General features: G+C 61.3%; 2 protein-coding genes and 1 pseudogene across 6 annotated transcripts in view; all 3 read left to right on the top strand.

The window, feature by feature from the left end:
• The window catches only part of PACS2 (phosphofurin acidic cluster sorting protein 2), a 421,633-nt gene extending 410,264 nt beyond the window's left edge, over nucleotides 1-11,369 (top strand). For 2 of the 4 annotated variants that reach the window (XM_050796972.1, XM_050796973.1), the window contains 9 exons: nucleotides 656-766; nucleotides 1,182-1,290; nucleotides 1,990-2,022; nucleotides 6,277-6,319; nucleotides 7,450-7,492; nucleotides 7,877-8,012; nucleotides 8,968-9,194; nucleotides 9,563-9,676; nucleotides 10,688-11,369. In XM_050796972.1, coding sequence (XP_050652929.1) covers nucleotides 656-766; nucleotides 1,182-1,290; nucleotides 1,990-2,022; nucleotides 6,277-6,319; nucleotides 7,450-7,492; nucleotides 7,877-8,012; nucleotides 8,968-9,194; nucleotides 9,563-9,676; nucleotides 10,688-10,806 — 935 coding nt within the window. In that variant the 3' untranslated portion in view covers nucleotides 10,807-11,369. The remainder of the gene's footprint in view (nucleotides 1-655; nucleotides 767-1,181; nucleotides 1,291-1,989; nucleotides 2,023-6,276; nucleotides 6,320-7,449; nucleotides 7,493-7,876; nucleotides 8,013-8,967; nucleotides 9,195-9,562; nucleotides 9,677-10,687) is intronic. The other 2 variants (XM_050796974.1, XM_050796975.1) reach the window with 1 other exon arrangement.
• A 330-nt stretch (nucleotides 11,370-11,699) lies between these two features.
• On the top strand, nucleotides 11,700-12,807 carry LOC126958636 (uncharacterized; annotated as a pseudogene). The gene has a single exon (XR_007727245.1). The product of XR_007727245.1 is annotated as an uncharacterized LOC126958636 (transcript).
• The window catches only part of MTA1 (metastasis associated 1), a 78,104-nt gene continuing 77,380 nt past the window's right edge, over nucleotides 12,807-13,530 (top strand). Inside the window, exon 1 of the mRNA XM_050796984.1 lies at nucleotides 12,807-12,810. The gene's annotated coding sequence lies outside the window, so the exon portion shown is untranslated. The remainder of the gene's footprint in view (nucleotides 12,811-13,530) is intronic.

The raw sequence follows: 13,530 nt of genomic DNA, 5'->3' as shown, positions 1-13,530 counted from the left end.
TGTTTGATACAGTAACACTTTGTTAATTTTAATTATATGCAGGATAACTTGATTGCCCTAAAACAGCCATATTTGGGTCAAGATAAAGCCATTGCCCTCTGAAGGGGCCTGAGCTGGGTGTCCCCTCCGTCAGTTGCTGTGATAACTCAATGCCAGTTTCGATTTCCCAAGTCAGAAGTGCAAAGCAGGGCTGGTTATTAATCCTCTCAAATCGTCCAGGTCCTGTGTCGTCGAACTCTGTTACTTCTTTAGATCCAAACAATGTGTTTTTACCACAAAACCAACCCATCCAGCCTTAATCTGTTGAAAAGGCCCGGAGGCCCACAGGGTCTCTCCCTTGTGGCCCTCACGATGCCGACGTCAGCGCCCTGAGCCAGCTGAGGCCTCTGCACGGTCATATGTGCCCTGCTGGGCCTTCCTCAGTGGCACTCAGGGCTCTAGGACCTCAGCTCAGGGCTGGGACTCCTTCAGCGGGGCCTCAGGCATCCACCAGGGAGGGGCAGTGGTGGCTTTCTCTTTCGGTGGCAGGAAAGTAGGCTTGTCTGGAAGGCAGCAGCACAGGCGCGGGGTCAGGTGGCCCAGCTTTTGGGCTGCGGTGGGAGCCTTGCAGCTTCAAGTCCCCTGTGGTGACACCAGCCCCACCCCTGGCATGCAGGCTCCCACCCCGTGGCCAGGTACCTAGGCTCTGTGGACTACCGCTACAACAACTTCTTCCAGGACCTGGCCTGGAGAGACCTGTTCAACAAGCTGGAGGCCCAGAGTGCGGGTGAGGCCCGGGCACGTCCACAGCCCACGCCACTGCAGGAGGAAGGGGCCCTGGTCTCCCCAGATGCCATGCCCAGGAGGCCCTGCACCTGCTCAGGCTCAGCCTCAGGGAAGAGGCCATGGACAGGGCCCGCTGGGGCCTTGGCTAGGACGCCTCCTATTCCCCTGAGCTTCAGAATGTTGGAAGCTGTGGGGCCTGTCTGGGAAGCGGCAGGCACAGCCCTTCAGGTCTTCCCGCATTTGCCCTGGTACCGCCTTGAGAGTAGAGGACCAGGGCCCCTCAGCCACAGCCAGCGAGCCCTGCTGCACTTCGGGGTGTGGGAGGCTTGGGTAGGGCACCGGGGAGGCCCGGCTCAGCCCCACCTGAAACCCCACCTGGCGCCAGCCTCATCCCCCACCACCTCCTCCCCCTGCAGTACAGGACACGCCGGACATTGTGTCGCGCATCACCCAGTACATCGCAGGGGCCAACTGTGCCCACCAGCTCCCCATCGCAGAGGCCATGCTGACCTACAAGCAGAAGAGGTAACACGGTGGGCCCGGGTACCATGCCACAGGCTGTTACCAGCCACCAACCCTCCGCGGGCCTCCCCACACACTGCTGGGCTCAGCCTGGTAGGCCGAAAAACCCTGCACCGGGCTTAGACCAGAGCCTAGGTCAGCCGGGCACCTCCGGGCCTTCCTGACAGCAGGCGCTTCCCCCCACCCCAGATCTCTCATAGTAAGCGCCGTTTCCACACCTGTTTCTGTGCATGTTGAAACCCCGCGTGATGAGAAGTTGACAGGATGGACAGCTGTCATGGGGCTAGGGTGGCAGTGGCCCAGTTCCTCTAGTCTGGGCACCTGTTCCTTCCACAGACTGGGTTTCCCGGGCTGGGGAACCGAGGAGTTCCTGGGCCTCAGGCCCCGTGGGTGAGTGATCAGCCTGTGTCCTCACCTGCCCAGAGCAGGACAGTGCTCAGGAGCCCCGGGCCGAAAGCCCTGCACAGACCTGTCTGTCCCACCCGGCGCCGCCTCCCTGCACGTCCGGCGCCAGCTGTCCCACACTTCCCTAGACTATGGGGGAGAGAGCTGAGTGCAAGGCGCAGAGCCGGCGCTCACGGGCTCTCCCACACAGGAACCCCAGCGAGGTGGGAGCCACTGAGTGCCCTCGGCAGTCCCCGGAGGGCTCCTGAGGGCATCGTAACGTGTCTGTGTTTTCTCTTTTGGTGGCTTTCTGAAAAGGAAAAAGCATTTTCATTTTGACTTTACCTTAAGGTATGGCTCTCTGGGTCTGCCTCCCACCCTGTCTGTCCCCAGGCTGGTCTTTAGGGCTTGTTTAGCAGCGTCACCATCCGGATCACCCTGCTGTCCTGTCTCCGGACTGGGAGTCAGGCCCTGAGGGCCGCCAGCTGCAGGCTGAGAGCCCGCGTGGGGGAGGGCAGGTGGCCCCAACCGGAGTCACTTGGTGCTGACGTGCACCCTTTTCCGCCACCCAGTCTCTCACACTGAGTCAGGAAAGCAGCAGATGCGCCCTCCTGTCCCCGGGCCAGGCCTGTGTGCTGGGACTCCACCCCAGAGCCCTGAAGCCTGCAGATCAGCCGGGCAGGCCTTGCCTCCCCTCTGGTTTGGCCCTGGGTTTTGGTTTAAGAAGTGGCCAGGTTTAGCCCCTCCTCATTTTAAACCAGGAGCGAGTGGCTGATGTAGACACCAGGGCCACCTGGGCCAGGCTGTGCCCCAAGCCCTTCATGTTTGTTAACCTGGCAGCAGCCTAGCAGGGGCACTGGTGCACGCCCTACACATGGGGACGCTGAGGCAAGTAGATAAGGAGCAGGCCCGGTGACACGGCAGTCAGCGGCTGTGCCCTGGGCTGCCTATACGCTGCAGAGCCTGGCTCCCAGGGCTCCCTTGAGCACCCGGGGCCAGCAGAGAGGGCTTACCAGCATCTTGTGGCTCACCTGGAGATGGAGCCAAACTACTGAGACCTCCAAATGGGGGTGAAGAGCTTTTGTTCTGAGGCAGCTTCACCCCCTAAAACCTTCCATGTTTAGAGCCAAGTCCCAGGCACCCCCCGAGCTGCCCTTTCAGACAGAGCCATCCCTTTTCCTTGGCCAGGTGTGTCCTGCTGCAGGGTGGGGGACCCTGCTGGTCCTCCCATGGGGCTCGTTCTCCGCTCCGTGTCTTCCGCCCTGTGTGAGGTCATTTGCTGTCCTAGGAAACCCACCCCCACCCCCCACCCCAGTGCAGGGTAGTTGGGTCCCTGGGGCCCCCTTGCTGGAAATACTGCAGGCCTAGGAGCTGCTCGAAGTGGACAGCCTGGGACCACCCACAGCTGCAGGGCTGGGCGCTAGGAAGACACAGGAAGGGGGCTGAGCGTCCTACGTCTTGTCCTGCTAAACAAGCCTTTGCAGGTGAAAGACCAGCCATGGGGGCCTCTCCCCTGCTGACCCCCGGCGGCCTGCGCCCTTGCCCCCGGCTGTGGCACGAAGAGCCTGCAGCATGCTCTGGCTGCCCGGGCTGCCTCAGGCTGTGGATGCAGCTTCTTGTCTCTCCCAGGTCAGCTCTTCTGAGCAGCAAGCCAGGGCCTTAGGGGACCCTAACACCCACTCCCACCCTGCTCCTGCCCCTGCCTCCGCGTTACAGGGGTGACACTGGCTGCCTCCGCGTTACAGGGGTGACACTGGCTGCCTCCGCGTTACAGGGGTGACACTGGCTGGCTGGGGCCCTGGAAGGAACCCAGCGAAGGCCATGAGTGTCTTACCTGCTGTCTCTACCCAGAGGAGGGTCAGTCGGGAGGCTGACAGAGGGCAGGTGGCAGGTGGTGGCACAGCCCTTGTGGCAGGGGACCTGTGCAGAGTCCTCTCCAGCCAGGCTCCCCTGCGAGAGTCCCTTGTGAGATGACCCCTGCTGGCCTGCCCTCCTCTGCCCAGAATGGCATTCCTTCTATGAGGGCAGGCCAGGCCTGGAGGGTGGCCACAAGCCCCAGCCTGCCCGTGCAGCACGCATGGGTGAAAAGGGCTGCTCAGGCATCCGACAGCTTGCCAAGAGCCATGCAGAGTGGCCCCCGGGCATCTGCGCCCTCCGTGCCTGTGGGGCCTCCCCACGCCGCAGTGGTGCGCTCCTTACACTCCTGACCACTCTGCCTCCATGGACATGTGTGTGCCTCCAGGGTCAGGGTGAGGGTCTCAGTGTCCAGCTGGTGTCATCCCTGTCATATCAGCCCATGTCCAGGGCTGGGTGCTGTCTGCATGGCCCAGAGGTGCAGCTTGGCTTTGAGAGTTCCAGCAACATCCCTGTGTTGTAACGTCTCCTGCATTCGGCCCTCATGTGCCACGCACTGCCCCATGGGCCTCAGAGCAGAGCATGGATGGGAGACCACCCTGCCATGGCTGGCTCGGTGGGGGGTCTGGCTCGGCAGAGGGCAGGTGGCCCCGGGAATTGGAGCTACCTGTGCCCTGGGGACCAGCAGCCGCCACCTGCCTTCTCGCGTGCCTGGGAGGACACAGATGTCACTGAGATTTCCAAACACCGGTCTGCTCAACGAGGATAGTGGGATGTCAAGGGCCACGCCCAGGCACTCCTGCTTGACAGCTGTGGACAGAGCCAGGGTGCTGGGGGGCCAAGAGGTCGCCCTGCGCTGTCCTGAGGCAGAGGCGGGCCTGAACACTGGATGTGCCTCGCTTTATGTTACTTGAACTGGACAAGAAGAGGGGAAAGTTTATCTTTCAACTCTCTTTTCCTTAGAAATGGAACTAGGCCTGGGGCATCTTTAATGGGATGGACGAAATGTGTAGGTGGCTTCATCCAGACGCATTTGCCAGGCCTTCTGCAGGGGGCGGGCCAGGAGCTATCCAGGTTGGCGTCCGGGGAGGGTGGGTCTTGCCAGCCGCCGTCTCCTCACACTGGCGCTGCGAAGACAGGGACGGCACCTGCTGGGACCAGCCGCGGGGGCTGCCTCCTGGGAGTGTCCTCTGGACCAGCCCCCGGGCAGGGGCTGTTCTGCTCGTGGGCACACTTGGTGTGGAGCACTGGGATCAAGCCTCTGCCCTGCAGGGCTCTTGGGGAGATAGTGCTGCTGGTCCTGGGAGCTGGTGCTCCAGGCAGACGGCCGGGCTGGGCCTGTGGCATCCTCCCCTGGGCCTCTTTCCTGCAAGGGATTCTCCCTGTGCTGGACGACAACCCAAGGGAGGGCCGGGGCCCCTGGGCGAGCCCATGTCCTGCACCTGGTGCAGGGCTGTCCCTGAGGGGCACCCTGCTGGCCTGGCCATTCTTGTCCTGCCCCCAGTGCTCCAGGGGCAACAGGTGCTCCTCTGCAATGTGTGCGCACAGTCTCCACCTGTAAGACAGCCACTTGCTGGCATCAGACTCTGCAGTTTGGGGAAATGAGACAGAAGAGACAGCTGGGAGAACTGCCCAGAGAGACGGCACCAGTTGCTGATGTGGTCTGGCTGAGGAAGCCGGGCGGGGAGGCACCCTTGTCCCTAAGTGGCGGCCACGGGGAGCCTTGAGGCCAGCAGAGAGAAGGAAAGAGGGGAACCAGACCCATTCCACCACTCAGGATAGGCCTGCCCTCTGGATCTTTCCTGGGGCCCAGAAGGAGACGCCCCACCTCACCCTAGCTGCCGGCAGGGCCTCATGCTGTGCTGGCCCCTTGTCTTGTGGGAGAGCTTCCTGGGCCCGAGCCCAGGTTGCAGTGGCCATGGTCAGCAGGAGCCTGCGCGAGCCAGACCACAGGACAGCCCTGCTTGAGCCGCACACATCGGAGGGGAAGACAGACGGGTCCTCTCAGCAGCCCTACAGCTCCTTTACTCACACCCTTGGCATCTTCACGTGGACGGGCTGTGACCAGACCTCTAGAAGAGGCTGCTGTTATCTGCCAAATGTTGTATGGGGCCAGGTCCAGACAAAACCTCCACTGCCCACCGAGCGCATCATCTCACGCGGGGCATGGCCTGGGGCGTGCTGGGCCTGCCTGCAGGCTGTGCTCGGGCTGTTCTGGTACAGTGGCCTCTCGTGGGCACGGACATTACCCAGATGGTCTGGAGAAAACCTATCCGCCCTGGCTTTGCTGCTGCTGATTACCAGAGAGGGCCCAGGCTCCTCCTGGGAGTCCCAGGGCACCAGTAGCTGCCCTTATCCCAGCGGAGCAGGGGTGCCCAGCTTGGTGGAGCAGCGGAAATGTAGGCTGGACGGGGCTGAGCTGGCTGCGTGGGCGTTGGGCACCTAGGATAGCTGAGTGAATCCCTCCGTGGAGCTCTGCCTTCTGGCCTGTCCTGACCATGGGTGCACACAGACCCCTTTGTCCTTCTTGCATGTCAGCATGTCAGAAGGGGCCCAAACCTTGGTCCTGGGGGTCAGGCCAGGGCTGGCAGTGGTTTGGGATGGGTGGGGCTGGGACACACTGGGCAGGGCCGACTGGGGCAGGGTCGTGGCCCTGGGGCTGCGCCAGGTTCTCAGGCCAAGAGGGAGCTGTGCCCAACAGGCGGGGCTGTGCCCTGAGGAGAGCTTAACTGTCTGTTTCCTTGCTCTTAGCCCTGACGAAGAGTCCTCCCAAAAGTTCATTCCCTTTGTCGGGGTGAGTACTGGCCAGCTTGATGTGATGGGAAACCACATACCCGCCAACTTGTCTTTTATAGTCAGAACATTTGAGGATGGACTTCATATATTCCAGAACCTTCCCACAGATAGGAGCTGGGGATTTGCCTTCCCATCTGGCCTCTCTCAAAGCTCGCTTCCTTCCCTACCGGAGTTGGGTGTGGAGCCAGAGGTTGTTGGCTCCCCCCAGCTCTGCCTTGGGGGCTGATCCACGGAAGCAGAGACGGTTCGGTGGGGCAAGACCTCAGGAACACCCAGCGTCTCGAGAGGAGAGACCCTGCCCGGGTTGGAGAGGGTGCCTCTGTCCTCTAGGAAGCCAAGGCCCCGGGAGCTTCCCAGTGTGCACTCTGGGTCTGTGGCCTGCAGTGCGTGGGTTTCAGTTCCTGCCCTGCCCAGGGTTAGGGCTGCTTCTGCCAGCCAGGCCATCTCCCTGCCAGCCCTGGGTCTCCACAGCCTATTCCCTGCCCATCTTTTCATCCTGTTGTGTGGCCTCCCTCCCACCAGGTGTCTGCCATGAGACAGACCCACAGGACCTGGCAGACGGGTTGCCTGGGCAGGGGAAGGGTCTCTGGGCTCAGTTTCCCCACTGGTGGGACAGAGGCCTTTCCGTGCATCGTGCAGTGGTTGGGTCTGCTGAGGGCTCTAGGGTGATGGCTGGCCCTCTAGGAGGGTGGAGTTCATCTTGAACAGCGGCTGCCCAAGGAGCTTTCTCTGGTAACAAGAGTATGCCATGCTCGGGCACACAGGCCTTCCCATGCAATCCCACTGAGTCACTGGGATTCATGGTAAATCTACACAACCACCTGTGGCTCATGGCTGCTATGCAGGGCCTGGCAGGCCCGGGGCCTATCCCCATTGGTCTGCCAGGGTCCCTTTCACCAGCATACTGGTCTTACTGGACACGTGGTTTGCAGCTGCCCTGAGGGCCGCCTTTGGGAGAGAGCAGTCCCTCCTGCTGAGGCCACACACCCTGAGCACTGTCTGTCCCCATGTGGCTGCTCCTGCATCATGGGAGTGGTGGCCATGGTGGGGAGGCAGGAGCCCCGCTGGGAAGGCAGTGGGCTAGCTGAACCCCACGGCTTTCACCAGCCAGTGCCTGTTGTTTTCTAGGTTGTGAAGGTTGGAATTGTGGAGCCATCCTCCGCCACATCAGGTAACACCATCCCACCCTGAGGCCTTGTGAATGGCCCGTGGGTGGGCCGCGGGAGCACAGTCACTCTGGTCCTGCAGACCAGACCAACCCTTCAGGGCCTGAGAGCTGCCGCGTTCCAGTCTTGCTGTGGTGCTTCTGCTCTGTGGGGGGTTCATCCTCCGGGGACTGCTGTCATGAAGCCCCACATCAAGGCTGGCAGGGCCGTCTTCCAAAAACGGAGGAGAATCTGAGACCCTCCCGTCTCACACAGGCCACTGGGGACTCCCGCCCTGCCCACCCCTAGGGTCTGCCTGGCCTTCTGGCCACATCCTGCTCCAGAGGGCCTGGTGCCACCTGGGCAGAGCAACAGGTGGGCTCAGCCTGCCCTATGACTCCTCCCCAAAGGCGACTCGGACGACGCAGCCCCCTCAGGCTCTGGCACGCTCTCCTCCACCCCGCCGTCCACATCTCCTGCGGCCAAGGAGGCCTCACCCACCCCGCCCTCCTCCCCGTCGGTGAGCGGAGGCCTGTCCTCCCCCAGGTAAAGGCACCGCGCAGCTCAGCACGTTTCACTTGCCTGCCCCACCACGTGCTGCCTGATTCAGTCATCCTCCCCCATGTCACATCCACCTCCCAGGGCACCTGGCCTGTCGGCCACGCAGATGGAGGTGCTCTGCAGGACGGCTGGGGCCTCTCTGGCCACCTCCTGCCACAGATCAGGGGTTGGGGGCAGGACCTCTAGGGGACAGAAACTCCCACACAGTGAATAAACATGGGCGTTGTGCTGGGCTGTCTCTCAGCTCTGCACACATTGGGGCTTTTAAAAACAAGCTGAGGGCAGAAGGTGCAAGAGACGAGAGTCTCTAGGCGGTCCTCATGGGGTCGGCTTTGACAGCTGTGCTGAGGCCCCACCAGCCCGCGTGGGTCTCTCTGAAGCAGACCTTACTCAAGTGTAACTAAGCCATAGAGGGTGTAGGCCCCAAGGCCAGGCATGGTGCTGGTGCTGCGTGCAGGGCTCACACCAGCAGACCCCGACGCCCTGCCTCTATGTTTCCAACCGCTGGCTCCTTCCAGGCTGCGCCTGAGGGAGCTGGTTCACATAGGCCCTCAAGACTCCAAGGGACAGCTTGGAGAGTGGGTGGACAGGCCCCCCAGTCCGGGGCTCTCCTGCCGCCAGGAGAGTGGGTGGACAGGCCCCCCAGGCCGGGGCTCTCCTGTCGCCAGGAGAGTGGGTGGACGGGCCCCCCAGGCCTGGGCTCTCCTGTCGCCAGGCTCCCTGTAATTTACACAGGATGGCTCCCTGTGATTTATGCAGGACCCTTCTGGGGGTGACTGGGCATGTGAATAGCTCCACAGAGCATGCTCCAAGCACCCTCCTCTGCTGGCAAGTTGGCACAGGTGCTGGCTGTCACCTCCTGGCCTGTCACAGGGACAGTGATGTCCCCATCACTAGGCCGAAGGATGCAGGTGTGAGCGCCTCCCTCTGCCTTTCCCAGCCAGGGTGTCGGCGCCGAGCTGATGGGGCTGCAGGTGGACTACTGGACAGCAGCACAGCCCGCGGACAGGAAGAGGGACGCCGAGAAGAAGGACCTGCCTGTCACCAAAAACACGCTCAAGTGCACTTTCCGGTCCCTCCAGGTCAGCAGGCTGCCCAGCAGCGGCGAGGCCGCGGCCACGCCCACCATGTCCATGACCGTGGTCACCAAGGAGAAGAACAAGAAGGGTGAGGTGGGACAGGCTATACGGCCACATGGCACAGAAGGGCGGCTCGGCGGGAGCGGGCAGCTCGCAGTCAACAGGGATGGCAGCCTCCTGGCTGGCCTCGGGCAGCCCACGTGCGCAGGCAGGGGCGGGTGGGGTGAGGGAGCCTAAACCCTGAAGGCAATGAGGGTCAGGCGCTTCTGACCAGGGCCTCAGGCAGAGGCCAGCTGGGCGGGCAGGAGAGCAACTCCTCGGTCACCGTGGAAGGCAGGTTTCCTAGGTGAGTGGGGCCGTGACCAGCTGAGCCCCCAGTGCCTCCCCCACACGTACCCCCAGCCCTGGCCCTGAAGGAGCAGCAAGATGACAGCAGGGCCTCTTTTCTCCTTCCAGTGATGTTTCTGCCCAAGAAAGCGAAGGACAAAGATGTGGAGTCCAAGAGCCAGTGCATCGAGGGCATCAGCCGGCTCATCTGCACTGCCAGGCAGCAGCAGAACATGCTGCGGGGTGAGCGCCACGGGCCCCGGGGTCTGTAAAGTGGGACGTAGGCGAGAGCATAGCAGGGCTGCTTTGGAGTCCACCATAGGAGCTGCGGCGTCTTGCTGTGACACGCACATTCCGTGAAGCCCTCGGTGAAGATGACAGCTTTCCAAATGCTGAGAAAGAATTTTTCAACCCTTTTTGCTTTTTAAAAATAATGACTTGTTTTTTTGGTTTTTTTTTTTTTTGAGACGGAGTTTTGCTCGTTACCCAGGCTGGAGTGCAATGGTGCAATCTTGGCTCACTGCACTCTCCGCCTCCTAGGTTCAAGCAATTCTCCTGCCTGAGCCCCCCAAATAGCTGGGAGTACAGGTGCACGCCACTGCACCCGGCTAATTTTTTGTATTTTTAGTAGAGATGAGGTTTCACCGTGTTGGCCAGGCAGGTCTTGAACTCCTGACCTCAGGTGATCCGCCTGCCTCTGCCTCCCAAAGTGCTGGGATTACAGGTGTGAGCCACCACACCCAGCCTAAAAATAGTGACTTGTAATTTAAAAGCATTTTGGAGTTACTCTGCAAGTACCTGTTTCAGAAACAGCTCTAGGAGGCCTTCCTCTTTTTGAGCACGGGTCAGATGACCTCCAGGTCAGCATGGCCCTGTCTCCCGACAGGGGTCTCTGTTTTAAGGGGGCTCCCAGTGTCTTCTCCCCACCTGTGAAGGTGGAGATGGATGTGGACAAGCAGCGCCTGGCAGGAGGCGGTGGGGTCTGTTCCTCCCACCTGCAGGCAGCCCTGGGGGAAGTGCTGCCCTCCTCACCCCCCAGGGCTCTGAGGTGTGGAAGGGCAGGGGCAGGAACGGCGTCCCTCAGGAGCCAGCGTGACCCTGGAGCCCCCGAGTCCCTGAGGAAAGTGTTGGTGCCCTCCAGCATGGGGCTTCTTCTCATCCTGTACCCCTGGCTGCTACCCAGCCTGGTGGGCCAGGCAGGCAGGTGGACAGGGTGGGCAGGCGGGCAGGCGGTCAGGCAGCCCTCTCCCACAGTCCTCATCGACGGGGTGGAGTGCAGCGACGTCAAGTTCTTCCAGCTGGCCGCGCAGTGGTCCTCGCACGTGAAGCACTTCCCCATCTGCATCTTCGGACACTCCAAGGCCACCTTCTAGCCCCACCCACCGAGAGGCCCACCTCCCGCCCCACGCTAGGAGGGGCCCAGCTGCATTTCTGTTAACATTTCAGTTTACTACAGAGACAGACCCTTAAAACACAAAGAGAAACAGTCTTAAGTATGAATGTGCTCACAACCTGGAAACTAACGGGGGAGCTCCTGCCAGGAGCCGAATAACTGCTCTGCTTATTAACCCCAACGTTCGGCCCGGGGCTGGGAGGCCAGAAGGACGGTGCTGAGCTGCGGATCGCAGAAGGCGTGCTCTGGTCTCAGGAGCCACCCAGAGCCTCCGTGTCCTGTTCTTCCAGAAAGTCAGGACTCTGCTTCCTCAGGGAGCCTGGGGCAGGCGGAGCTCAGTGGCCTCAGGCCGAGGGGCCATGGGGCCGCTCAGTCCCGTTGGGGGTGTCCTGAGTTAAGCCTGGGGGGCCGTCCTGCCCGCCTGAGAGATGCCCCCAGCACCGCACACTCGTGGTTCCCAATAAACTCCTGCCTGCGGCGGAGGTTTTATAGCAGCAGATATTTTTAATGCTTTTAAATACATGTTCTAATGTAGCTGCCAAACATGTTGGTCTTCTGAAGTCCCCCTGGGGCTGGGCAGAGCCAGCAGCCCCTGCCGCACCCCGCCTCACACCTTCCCCACTCTTAGGCTGTTCTTGAAACACCGTGAGGTTTCCGTGTGTAGTCCCTGTCCCAAACTTAGCAAGCACAGGGGCTTGCTAAGCCCCTCACAGCCCCAGGCGGCCCCAGAAAATGTTCCAGAGCCCAGCTGCTTACACAGTGAGATACTGCTGGTGTTGGCCTGAGGTGGGGGCCGCTTCCTCCCACTCTACCCCAGTGGGTATATCTGAGGCCAGCCATGTGGGTATTTGGTTGAGATTCAGGTTTTGGTGAATGTGGGGCAGGCGTCCAGGTGTGTTTGTGTCACTTGCTGCAACACTGTGGCCTATGAAGATTCCAACAGGATGGTCTGACCAGAGGGGCTGGCACTCTGGAGTCGTGGGTGCAGCCAGGTACCCTGTGCAGGGCCTGGGAGGCTCTCCAGGCCACAGCCCTCAGAGAGCGCTGGGTCCCGTGTTGTGTGTGGGTTCCATGTCCTCCACACAGCAGGAGAGGGGCCTCCCTGACCTCAACACCTACCCCATCAGTCTTGCTTCTCCCCAGCAAGCCTGCACTCTGGGGTCTCCATAGGAGCTGGGGAAGCTGGGGCCCTCCCAGGGACCCTAGTCGCCACTGGGGGCTCTTGGCCTGGTTTCATAAGATGGAGCACTGCACAAGGCTATGCTCAGAAAGCTGGTAAACGCAGGGCAGGGTGGGCCTCGAGCCTGGGCTGGAGGGATCTCTACCCTTGCTGGCCTGAGAGATGGCCCATATTTCTTATTTGTGACCCCCTGCTCTTCCTGGCCACCCCCCCAGGTGGCTGAACAGGGTGCTTTTGTTGTGGCGAGGGGCCAGGATGTGACCTGGGGTGCAGCCTCAGGCCCCAGGGTTCAGGCCTCAGAGGTAGCCTGTGTGCAGGGCTGCGGCAGAGCCCCAGCCCCTCCCAACCAGAGCCCCTCCACACCAGGGCCTCCAGGTTCACCTGGGACCAGGAACCTGGGGCACACCCCAGGGTCGGGGAGGGGTAGGAAGGCCTCCCATTGAATCCTGGCTTCAGGCTTTGCCCTAAGAGGGGTCTAGGGTGAGGGTGTGGGCCCCCGGCTGATGGCCTCTGACCCCGGCAACACTCAAACAGGTGGGACCCTGACCATCTCGTTCCAGCCGCCCCCGCACTGGGCTGCAGAGCATCTGTTTTTCTGCTTTTCCAGTTTCTTTTTTTTTTTTTTTGAGACGGGGTCTTGCTCTATTGCCCAGGCTGGAGTGCAGTGGCATGATCTCAGCTCACTCATGACCTCCACCTCCCGGGTTCAAGCAATTCTCCTGCCTCAGCCTCCTGAGTAGCTGGGATTACAGGCGCCCACCACCATGCCCGGCTAATTTTTTGTATTTTTAGTAGAGACGGGGGTTTTGCCATGTTGGCCAGGATGGTCTCGAACTCCTGACCTCAAGTGATCCGCCCACCTCGGCCTCCGAAAGTGCTGGAATTACAGGCATGAGTCACCACATCCTGCCTGCTTTTGCAGTTTCTTTCCCAAAGGTCACACTCAGTAGGGAGATGAAGGCGGAAACATCCTTGCTGTGGCTTTCTGGCCTCGGAGTAGGTTTTAGAGGAAGGGGCCAGAGGCTGCCTAGTGCAACATGGCTGTGGGCAGCCCCTTTCCTGGAGCCCTCCTCCCTACCCTACAACCTCCCCACCTGGCTCCACAGCTCCATCCTTAACCCACGAAAGGGGAGAGCATGGGCAGTCTCCATCCAGCAGGTGGGGGTTCTGGTGGCACTCCCTGTGCCTGCTGCTGGCCTGTGGGTCTGCCCTGCACCCAAGAGCCCCACAGCCCATCCCCCCCACCATGCCCAGGACCAGAGAGGTTGGGCAGACAAGACCTGGGCTGTGCCAGCCCTCTGTGCCTCGGTTTTCCCACTGGTTACACAGGATGGTCGCGTTTCCCCTGCCTACCTCACAGAGCTGTTCTGAGGGTGCATGGAGGAGCACTCTGTCCCACCAAGGACAACTAGAAACCAAAGCCATCCGACAGCCAGTGCGGTAAGGGCGGGGGGTGTGTGTGTGAGGTGTGCACACCCCCCAGACCTTGGCCGTGGACTGGCCTCACAGGACAGCAGGACAGGA

Source organism: Macaca thibetana, chromosome 7 (assembly GCF_024542745.1).
Source record: "Macaca thibetana thibetana isolate TM-01 chromosome 7, ASM2454274v1, whole genome shotgun sequence".
In the NCBI taxonomy this organism is placed as follows: Eukaryota; Metazoa; Chordata; class Mammalia; order Primates; family Cercopithecidae; genus Macaca; species Macaca thibetana.
The sequence above is the reverse complement of the archived record's forward strand: the minus strand, read 5'-3'. Positions and strand labels throughout refer to the sequence as shown.